Source organism: Chinchilla lanigera, unplaced genomic scaffold, assembly GCF_000276665.1.
Source record: "Chinchilla lanigera isolate Chin_1 unplaced genomic scaffold, ChiLan1.0 scaffold00094, whole genome shotgun sequence".
NCBI classification, from domain to species: Eukaryota; Metazoa; Chordata; class Mammalia; order Rodentia; family Chinchillidae; genus Chinchilla; species Chinchilla lanigera.
Window position 1 is genome coordinate 2244264 of NW_004955495.1, and position 11156 is coordinate 2255419.

Sequence of the window (11156 nt, forward strand, 5' to 3'; positions counted from 1 at the left end):
CAGGCATGCACCGCCATGCCAGGCAGCAATCATGATTTCTATTCTTATTTTTAATATGCTATTTCTGTTTTTATTCATTTATTTTTGAAAAGCCGCTCTCAACGATTGCTCTCTCTGCAGCTAAAATGCTGTGGGGTGAACAACTACACGGATTTTCTCGGCTCTTCCTTCTCGATAGCGACTGGCTACACCTACCCCAGGGGCTGCTGTAAATCTCTGGGCACTGCGGCCTGTGACGGGCACAATGTATCCTCCAGCGTCATCCACCAGGAGGTAACTGGAGGTTTCACCATGAGTGACCTCAACAGACTCTTTTTTTGTTGTTGTTTTTCTTTTGTCTTTTTGAGACAGGGTCTCGCTATGCAGTTCAGGCTGGCCTTGAGCTCACTTTGTAGCCCAGGCTGGTCTTGACCTTGCAATGATCCTCCTGCCTCAGCCTCCTGAGTGCTAGGATTACAGGAGTGCGCCACCATACCTGGTGCCATGCGTGACCTTGACAGACTCTAAATGTCGGTGATTTTTCTAAAAATTGCTCATTTTGGGGAGCCCAGCAAAGGGGCCTGGGAAAGAGAGAAATCAGCTCTAGTTCAGCTCCTTTACTAATGTATCCTTGAGAGAATGTGAGTCAGCTTTCTGTTACTGTGACAGACGTGTGAGGTCACTCAGTGAAAAAGAGAGAAGGTTTATTTGGGGGTCTCGCTATGCAGTTCAGGCTGGTTTCATTTCAGAGGTTTCAGTCCATAGTTGCTTGGCACACAGGAGGCTGAGGCAGGAGGATTGCTGAGAGTTCGAGGCCAGCCTTGGCTACATAGTGAGATCCTGGCTCCAAACAAACAAAATAATAAAATAAAAAAGCCAAACTGCATTCACATCTGTAATATGGGCCAGCATCTTCTAGGATGATAGGTGTGTTCCACTCGCCAGGCTCAATGGTCCCATTTCTAGCCAGGCCGGCAGAGGTCCAGAGAGATGGGGTGGCTTCTCCAGGGACACACAGGTAGCTTGGACAGGGTGTCTGACTGGGGAACTCAGTGCAGTGGAAGCAGCGGGTGAACCTCGTGCTCTGGCCAGGAGGGTAGGTCCCGGGGGATTCTGGGAGCGTGGCCCCAGGGATGGGAGCAACCAGGGTCTTCAGCCCTGAGCAGCCCCTGCCTGCCTTGCTGTCTGTACCCCCAGGGCTGCTTCCGCAAGCTCCTGAAAATCACCAAGACACAGAGCTACGTCTTGAGCTGGGTCTCCCTGGGAGCGGCGGCGATGCAGGTGAGATACAGCCCCTCAGGGATCCTGGCCGCTGTTTCAAAAGTCTGCGGAGATGGGTGTGGCAGCATATCCCTGTGCTTCCGGCATGAGGGGAGGCTGAGGCAGGACATGCCCAAGCTGAAGCCCAGCCTGGGCAACTGAGTGACTCAGAGAGAGCCTGAACCAAAATAAATAACCCTAGCCCTGAGGAATGGAATGAATTTGTGTGACTATAATAGCACAAGGAGGCTGGAGAGAATGAAGCTATGTGGGAACACAGCGTTTGTATGTGAGTAAAATTAATTTGGAGCTTCCCATGGTGATGCATGCCTGGAATCCCAAACTCTGGAAGGCTGAGGCAAGACGATTGAGCCCAGCCTGGGCTTAGTGATTTACCAAGACTCTGTCTCAAAAACAGAACAAACAACAAGACCAGGATGTCACTCATTGTACAGGTCCCATACCAATTCAAACTTTGTTGCTAGATTTATGATATGAATTGTAATCCCGAAGGCTACCACTGAAAAGAAATTCTTTCTTTTTCATTTATTTTTTTGAGACAAGAACTCACTAGGTAGCCCAGGCTGGCCTTGAACCTGCAGTGATCCTCCTGCCTCCTGCTTCAGCCTCTAGAGTGGTGTAATTACAGGTTTATACCACCATGCCTGGTTAAGTAATTCTTAAAATATGGTAAAATAAGGGAAATAAAATGGCACACAAGAAAATATAAAAGATGTCCATGAGGAAAGGACAGGATCTCAACATAAACACAAACAGAAAAATGGAAGATGCATATCCTACTCCTTCAGCAATTACATTAAATGTGAAGAGAGTAAACACTCTGGTCAAACGACAGAGATCAAAGGATGGATTAAAAAAAAGAACAATATTCAATCTACAAGAAGCACACACTGGATTCAAAGACACAAATACATCGAAATGTAAAAGGATGAGGAAAGATACACCATGTCAACAGTAGTCAACAGAGAGCAGTAGTCCCTAAATTAATAGTAGACCAAAAATTGCAACTAGAGACTAGAAGGATGTTTTATAACAATAAACCCATTAATCCATCAGGAAGTCAAAACAATTACAAATGCATAGTATATACCTATAAATGTAAAAGGTAAACAAGTCTAGTTTGGTGGCATATGCCTGTAATCCCAGCAGTCAGGAGGCTGAGATAGGAGGACTGCATCGAGTTTGAGGCCAGCTTAGGCTACATAGTGAGTTGGAGGACAGCCTGGACTACCTAGACCCTGCCGCGAACAAACAACAACGAAAACACAACACGAAATGTAAAATGTAGAGAAACATAAACGTATGTGTTAAAACAACACACACGTTTCCTCCCAAAACAAGGGAGGAAAAAATACAAAATAAATGAGGAAAAACTAATGGACTTGTAGGGAGGATAGACAATCCAGTGATAATTGTCAGGGAGCTTAATACCTCACTCGCAATAATAGAACAACTAAGTAGATGATCAACAAGAAACTAGAAGCCGGGCCTGGTGGCGTACGCCTGTAATCCCAGCACTTGGGAGGCTGAGGCAGGAGGATCGTTACTAGTTCAAGGCCAGCCTGAGCTATAAAGCGAGTTCAAGATCAGCCTGAATTGCATAAGGAGACCCTGTCTCAAAAAGACAAAAAACAAACAAAACAAACAAAACAAACAAACAAACAAACAAACAAACCAGAAGGTGCCATCTCCCCACAACTGTGAGTACAGAAAGCTCAGGAGGGGCACGGAGAGGAAGTGTGAGGAACCATCCCAACCTCTTTTTTCCATCTGCCCATATCTCCTATTGGTGATTCCTATTGGTCAAATCTTACAGGAAGTCAGAGGGCCTAGGCCTCCTATTGGCCAAATGTAGTAGGAAATGGGCGGGCAGAGAATGCTGGGAAACGTCGTGGGGGCGGGTGCTCCGGCATGTGGTGAAGTTTGATTCCCGTGCTGTGGTCGCGAACAGTGGCTAAGTCTTCTTTCTCCCCCATTTCAGTTGCCAGGTGTTCTCGCCACCTTGCTGCTGTTCGTCAAGCTGGGCTGACTCGCAGGCTTTGGGAGGATGAGCCCTGGAGCCCGCCTGGCTGCTGGAGATGCGTGTTACTTTTCTAAGGTGCTTGCTGCTTCCCGAAGGGGCGTTGGTCATACTGATAATAAATTGAGAGCCCCCTGTCCAGCCGACTCCCGTCTCCTTGGTCTCATCTCCGACACCAGCAGACAGTGGCTGTAGCTCAAACACCTAATGCAATGGTGTTTAACTCCATTTTTTTGTTACTATAATGAAAAGCCTGGGTCTGGATATGTGTGAAGAGAAGATTTATTTAGCTCCGTTTGTGACCATGAAAGTCAAACAGCACAGCTCCTGTTGTGGCGAGGGCTTCTGACCCCTGATGACCAATGGCACCTCTGGGCAGGAACGGAGGGCAGGAGGGACGGAGGGCAGACGCCCTTTAGGGGGCGGGGCCAGCGCCGGTCCCACCCCACTTGGCCCCACCTTTTAAAGGTCCCATGGCCTCTTGAGCACTGCCAGTCTGGCGACTCACCGCCCCAAGCGGAAACCTTTGGATACAAACCACATCCAAACTGTAGCAGATGGCCTGTCCCTCCTCCTCTCACAGCTCTTCTGTTTTGTAATGACTCCGTGAAAAAATCTAGAATGTTCACAGAAGCCAAGAGACTCTATCCAAAGCAAACCCCAAAGACAAATCTCTCAGAAGCAACAACAACATTTTGGCATTACCTTTTTTTTATTTGTTTTTGTTTTGTTTTGTTTTGGCATATCTCTTGTAGTTATCCTGTTTTTCCATCGATAAAATATTTCTTTTACTATTAATATTAATATTATTATTATTGTTATTATTATTTTGTCTTTTTGAGACAGGATCTCACTATGCAGTCCAGGCTGGCCTCAAACTCACAATGATCCTTCTGCCTCAGCCTCCCCAGTGCTGGGATTACAGGCATGTGTCACCACACCTGGCTTTTATTATTATTTTTAATTGACAAATCCTAAGTGTACATATCTATGAGATGATTAAAAATACAGTGGATGGTTAATTTTGTTGTTGTTTGGAGACAGGCTTTTGCTATGTAGTCCAGACTGGCCTAGAACTCACTATGTAACCCAGGCTGGCCCTGAACTCAATGCAATCCTCCTGCCTCATCCTCCTGAGTGCTGGGATTTCCAGAGGACACCACCATGCCCTACATAAAGATTCTTGAAAGCGGAATTCCAGAACTGCTTCAGAAAGCCACAAGCATGACGGGATAAGTGTGTTCATAGCAAAGGGGGGGACTCTGAGGCAGATTAATGACAGTATGTCTTTTAGTGCAATGATTAAAATTTTTAATTTAAATATTCATGGTATGTTGTGATCAAACCCCAAATGAAGTACGCTGTGATGTTCTGATATGTGAAGTGAGGGATGATTAAGTCAAGCTAATTCATGTATCCCCTCTCTTCCAAACTACTTTTTTGTGGTGAGGTATTTGATGTTAAGACAAATCCTGCAAGATGTTGTTTTCCCCTTCATACCACAGTATGCACCTCTAAAAATACATTCGTGTTCACAATCTTAGTGTCACCGTCACACCTATGACAAGCATACCTGATGCTAATTGTTGATTTAATACCTGTACCATTACCAAAGTTTCCTGATTGACTCAAAAAAATTTGTTTTGAGATAAGATCTCCCTATATGCTGCCATTGAACTCACTATGGAGCCCAGGCTGGCCTCAAACTCCTGGCAATCCTCCTGCCTCAGCCTCCTGAGTGCTTTGATGACAGGTGTGCGCCACCATTCCTGGCACTGCCTTTCCCTCTGACTGGGGATGCCTCATCTCAAAGTCCCATCTGTTTCTTACCCTAAAGTATTGTTTGAGTTTAGATCTCAGTGTCCCAAAAGCCTCCTGTATGCAGAAAGTGACTGGATCAAGGGGATCCACACTCACCGGTAGACGCCTGCGGGGATGTGTTCGGGGCTGACTGCGCCTCAGGAGTGAGGCCTGGCTGGACTTGGTCGCTGTGGTGTAGCCTGGAAGGCGCGTTCTTGTCCCCTTCTATCTCTGCTTCCTGGCTGCTGTGGACTGAGCCCCTTGTCTCCCCCAGGCTCCTCTTCCACCCCGTTCCTGCCTTGGAGCCAGCCGACTGTGGCCGGAAACGGTGAGCCAGAATCATCACCTCCTCCTGTCAGTTGCAGCCGTTGGGTGTTCTGTCTCAGGAGGTGGCTAAGACACAGGAGATGGAACCCAGCGGGGCAAGTGCTCTACCCCGGGCGATATACCCGGCCTCCTTCCGCCTGGTTGGGTTGGGCTGTGGCCTGCCAGAGGGTCACCTGGGCCATAAAGGCCTGGCTGAACCTCTTTCTTCATTAAAAATTGTAGAATGAGCTGGGTGTGGTGGCACACACCTGGAATCCCAGCACTTGGGAGGCCGAGGCAGGAGAACGGCCTGATGTTCGAGGCCAGCCTGGGCTACATAGTGTGTTCAAGGCCAGCTTGAACTGCATAGCAAGACTCTATCTCCAAAAAATAAGAAAGAGAAAGAGAGAGAGAAGGAAAGAAAGAAAGAAAGACAGACAGACAGACAGACAGACAGACAGGCTGGGGATATAGCTCAAGGGCACAAGCGCCTGCCTGACAAGCACAAGGTCCTGAGTTCAATTCCCGGTACTAAAAAAAAAAAGAAAGAAAAGAGGGCCCAGCCCTCATGATCTCATCCAATCCTGCTCACTCCCAAAGGCCCCACTTCCAAATACATTATCAAAGGATTGGGGGATTCAGGTCTTGGGGACCCACCCCATCCTGTCACCCACCTCTGTCCGCCCTGGCTGCACAGGGGTCCCTGCAGTCTCCCTCTCTGCACCCGGGTGATGCGCTAGCCTGACTCAGGGCTTCTGCAGTGAGAAAGCGCTTTCCTCACCATGCCTGGCTTGGCATAAAGGACATGACTCAGGGACAGCGAATGGGAGTAGGGGGCCATGGGGCCCATGTCCTTTCCGGGCCACCGTCCTCCCAGCACCTGGGTGAGTTCACTAACCTACAAGCTCTCGAGTCCCATCACTGAGGGGTTTTTGGTTTTCTTTGTTATGTTTTCTTTGGTGGCATTGGAATTCGGACTCACACTGAGTTCCATCCTCAGCCTTTCATTTCTAAACTTATTTTGAGACGAGGTCTGTCTAAATCGCTAAATTGTTCAGGCTGGACTTGAACTTGTGACCCTCCTGCCTCAGCCTCCCAGCATGCTGGGATGACAGGTATGTATGTGCCTCACGCTTGTCGTCACTTAGGGGTTTGTGGAGGTCTTATCACTTGGACACAAGTCACTCACTGGCCACCACTGATCGACTTACCATCCAGTCCCTCTGTCCTCCCAAGAGGTGATGGGGGTGGTGGGGATGGGATTGAAAGCCCCCCCCCATCTTCCTGGCGGCCAGCTCCAGCTGAACCCTCCAAGCCAGTCTGCAGTCCTCTCTGCGACATGCAAAAGACTTCTCGCCTCAGGCTCTAGGGCTTTCAGAGCTGTGTGCCGGGAATCACTGGGACAAAGGCCAAATACTTACTTTTAAATGTTTTTGACTAATAAATAAATGAATAAATAAATATTTTTTGAGACAGGCTCTGGCTATGTATTCCAGGCTGGACAGGAGTAGTTGTTATCAGAGTTCCTCAGGAGGCTGAGGCAGGAGCACTGCAAGTTCAGGGGTAGCCTGGGCAGCTTAGTGAGACCCTGTCCTAAAATAAAAAATGAAAAGGGCTGGACTGTAGCTCAGTGGTAGAGCAGGTGCTTGGCATGCTTAAGGTCCTGGGTTCCACCTTTGGCAGAAAGAAAGAAAGAAGAAAGAAAGAAAGAAAGAAAGAGAGAGAAAGAGAGAGAGAGAGAAGTGAGCAAGCATTATGGTGCGCACACTGGGGAAGCTGAGGCAGGATGATTGCCATGAGTTCAAGGCCAGCCCAGGCTACATAGTGAGTTTAAGGCCAGCCTGGACTGCATAGAGCCCCTGTCTCAAAAAAATCAAACAAAAACAAAGGAAAGAAAACAAAACAAAAGAGACAAAAAAAAAGCAGTACTAAGCACTAGTTCTAAACTAGGGATCAATGAGGTGGGAGCCGGCACAGAGAACATTGGAGGGCAGGGAACAGTGTGAACACCTGGAATAAACTGCCAGGCTGGGAACGGCTGGTGCAAAGGCCCTGCGGCAGAGGCTCTGGCGTTCAAACACCAGGGATCAGGGCAAAGTGGCGGAATTGTGGTGAGACAGGGAGGAAGGGGAGAGCAGGGCGCGGGCCATGAATCAGCTCGAGGGGCGGCCTGGGCCACAGCGAGGATGCGGGTGTTTTCTCCAAGCAGCTGTGGAAGGCTCAGAGCAGGGGAGAGGCGCCCCGTGACTCAGGTTCTTGCTGGCGTCTGCGGCTGCTGTGCAGGACAGACTGACCTTCTCACCAGGATTATTTGGAGATGCCGCCCTCCCTGCCTCCCACAAGGCAGAATTCTTTTCCTTGTGGTGTCTAGGATTAAACCAAAGACTCACACAGGTCAGGCAAATGCTCTGCTACTGAGCTCCATTCCGGCCCTTTGAAGATTATTTTGAGACAGTCTCGCTAGGTTGCCCAGGCGGCCCCAACACTCTCGATCCTCCTGCCTCAGCCTCCTGAGTAGGTGGGACAGGTGTGCAGAGCCAAGGAACAGGTCGGGGCAGCCTCGGGCTTCCCCATGGGCCTTCGATAACCCCTTTCCTGGACGCCGCCTCTGCCTACAGGAAATGAAAGAACAACCGCACTTCGGCATAACTGCTTTATTTTTCCTCATGTGGAGAAAATGCCCATTTTTCCCAGCCGGACATCAAGGAATCGCTTCTGCAGAGAACCTCCCGGAGGATAAAAGGGCGTCGCGTCCCACAGCCGCGGGGAGGGGACGCAAAGCAGCACAATCGTCACTTCCAGACCCAAACTGCATCTTATCCTTTACTTGCTTTTCCGAGTAGAGGAAGAAATGGTCCCGGGAGAAGACAGAGAGACAGGCGGGGGCGGGGAGGAGAGCAGGGAAGGAGGAAGGAAAAAAGCAAAGAGAAGGAGCGCCACTCCTCCGGCCACCGTGGCGGGCTTTCCCACGGCACTGCGCACGCGCGGGCTGCCGCTGGGAGCGCCGCCAGGGCGCAGGCGCGGGGAGCGCCGCGGGCTCCCCGGCCCAGCCGCAGCCCCCAAGGGCTTCTTCCCGCCGCCTGCTAATTTGGCTCTAACTCCGCAGGGGCCCTTCCCGCCCCGCGATCTCCGAGGACACCCATTCGTTTCCCACTGACGGTCATGAGCGAAACCTCTCTCCCCGTCTAATCTCACCATGGAAAACCTGCTTTATTTTTAGAAGAAACACACACAACGTATTTTTCTCACATTACTTCCAGTGTTGAGGGCCCCCGAACAGATCTCGAAGACTTTTTTTGGTGTTTGAGACTGGGTCTCGCGGTGTAGCCCAGGCGGGCCTCGAACTCACAGTGACCCTCCTGTCTTAAGTTTCCCCCGTGCTGGGGTGACAGGCGTGCGCCACCACACCCGGCGGTCATTCAGTTTCTTGGTGTGCAGAGATGTCCCCGCTGTGAAGTTCTACGGGCAGTCCCTGGTGTGGGGTACACGGAGTGGCCTTGAAATACACGCGATCTTAAATGAGGCCTTACTTCTCCGACACGCCCCGGGGTAGGGGCGGTCATGAAGGCTGCAGGAAGTCGCTTTGGCTACAAGAGCCGGGGGAGCTGATGACGGCCCTGACACGGAACGGGAAGCCGAGGACACAAGCTGTCTCCTCAGCCATCCGCACAGTGCCGGTCCCGTTCCGGGGTTCCAGTTGGTGTCGAGGGGCAGAGGTCCACCGGAATGGATCAGGGTCCCCAGCAGCTAGGGCTCTAGCTTCCAGGACTCCTTGACACTGATCACAGCCCATCCCCCATTAGCACGAGGCCCCGCCACTCCGTGGCTGCGTCCACCAAGTGCAAGCGACAGAAGTAAGCAGCGCAAGCCCTCCTTGTGCTTCCTCCCGACCCCTGCAGAACCCCTCAGAAGGGACCTCCCCGTGAGCACACAACTCACACCCCTGGGCCCACGGATGCCAGGGCTCTGGAAACGGGTAGTGGGGCTTCACATTGAAGAAGCCGAAGTCCTGACATCAGAAAGTCACAGGCAACCCCGCATGGTGGCGTTGGCCCAGGATCCCAGCTAGTTGGGAGGCTAAGGCAGGACAATTGCAAGTTTGAGGCCAGCCTAAAAATGTGCCAAGACCTTGTGTCAAAATTAAAAAGGAGCTGGGGGTGGAGCTCAGTGGAAGGACTGGCTTTGCCTGGCAAGGCCCTGGGTTCCATCTCCGGGACCGCACACAGAAGGGAGGAAAGTAAGAAGCAAGCTGTGGGGCAGCTGAGGCTGTGGGAATGTTGCTCAAGTTCCTTCTAGAGCAGGATGTGAGATTTGGAAAGATCTTGCTTAAAATACAATCAGCCAGATGGAGCCCGGGCAGGAGGGTCTGGACTCAGGGCTCGGAGGTTGCCGCCTGGCAGGAGGCTAACACTAAGGTGTGGCTGATTCCAGATTCCAGAATTCAATCCAGGATCAACCTACACAGTGACAGGGTCGTGAGCAATGTGGGTGCCACAGGGAAGCAGGGAAGGCACTTTTGGAGTCTCTGATGCCAGGGGCAGCTGCACTTCCTGTCCCTTCTTTTTGGCCCGGAAGTAGTCCCTGCTAGGTAGTTCAGGCTGGGCTTGAACTCTCAGCAATCCTCCTGCCTCAGCCTCCTGAGTGCTAGAACGACAGGAGTGCACCACCAGCTCCCTATCCCTTCTGTAACAGGAAAATGGGCTTTAGTATTCAATCTGCCAGCCAGAGGAAGGGGTCTGTGGGGCCCCGGATTGTGGTATCATCTTAGAGCTTTGGCAGTTAGGGGGTTCACATGGTAGGCTCAAGGCTAAGGTGGGAGACCTGAGAAAGAGGGGCTGCCTCCACCTCTCCTGGGGGAACCTGCATCATGATACCTTCTCCGGGCTCCTACACACCAGGCAATGCCCAGTGCAGAGTGCCCCCAGAAAGTGGTTCTAATGTAGAAGGGACTATGGAGGCCTCTTCCTCAGGCATGGCGGGACGTGCTGCCAATGGTCACCCTGCTAAAAAGCCCTGGAAAGCAGCAAGCTTGTGCATGACGCCATCCCCAGGCTGCTGCCTGCAATGCTGAGTTGAGCCCTGGGGTTGAGCATGGCGGTGACACCGAGAGGGAGTGAGCCTTGCCAGGGTGGGGGGTAGTAGATAGGAGAGAAGAAGGGGCCCCGAGCTTGGGAGCAGCCCTTGTGGCTCATGCCCGGGTCACAGTCCCTGAGGAGGCAGATGAGGCAGGTGGCGGCGAGGGTCCCCCTAACAGCTACAGCTGCTGGGCTGGGGCGGCGCAGGGTCCCCCAGGGCTGGGCCTTTCCCATTGCTGCCAGGGCTGGAACTGGGTTCCAAGGACTCATTCATCTTCTCGCAGATGATGTCCACCAGGCGTTCAAACACCTGCTTCACGTTGATGTTCTCCTTGGCGCTGGCCTCAAAGAACTCGAATCCTGGAGGGAGACAAGGTAGGGACACCTGTGAGATCCCTGGGCCAGGATCTGGGCTGTGGCAACCCTCACTTTGGGTTCCAAAGCCAGTCTGGCCCTTTATACTGCTGTGCAACCTTGGCTGAGTGTCTTAGCCTCTCTGAACGCCAGTCTGCTCATATGTAAAATGGAAGCAGTGATGCCGCTATGGGTGCTGCTAAGGACCTGCAGTGGCGGCCCTGGTCTGGAGAACCCTAAGAATCTCTGTCACAGGGCTGCAAGTGTCCAGGTAGCAGTCTGTAGCCAGGTGTGGTGGCACCAGCCTATAGTTCCAGCTACCCAGGAGGCTGAAACAGGAG

The 11156-nt window shown here is 51.4% G+C and overlaps 2 protein-coding genes across 4 annotated transcripts in view; one reads left to right on the forward strand and one right to left on the reverse strand.

Annotated features, from left to right (window-relative positions):
- The window catches only part of Tspan16 (tetraspanin 16), a gene marked incomplete in the record, with an annotated part of 15787 nt that extends 10166 nt beyond the window's left edge, over nucleotides 1–5621 (forward strand). Inside the window, 3 exon segments of one of the 2 annotated variants that reach the window (XM_005405647.2) lie at nucleotides 121–273; nucleotides 1177–1260; nucleotides 5355–5621. In XM_005405647.2, coding sequence (XP_005405704.2) covers nucleotides 121–273; nucleotides 1177–1260; nucleotides 5355–5477 — 360 coding nt within the window. 2 annotated transcript variants of the gene reach the window in all.
- Nucleotides 5622–10072: 4451 nt separating this feature from the next.
- Rab3d (RAB3D, member RAS oncogene family) overlaps nucleotides 10073–11156 on the reverse strand; it is a 4876-nt gene continuing 3792 nt past the window's right edge. For both annotated transcript variants that reach the window (XM_005405649.1, XM_013505109.1), the window contains exon 5: nucleotides 10073–10821. In XM_005405649.1, the coding sequence (XP_005405706.1) occupies nucleotides 10634–10821 (188 nt within the window). In that variant the 3' untranslated portion in view covers nucleotides 10073–10633. The remainder of the gene's footprint in view (nucleotides 10822–11156) is intronic.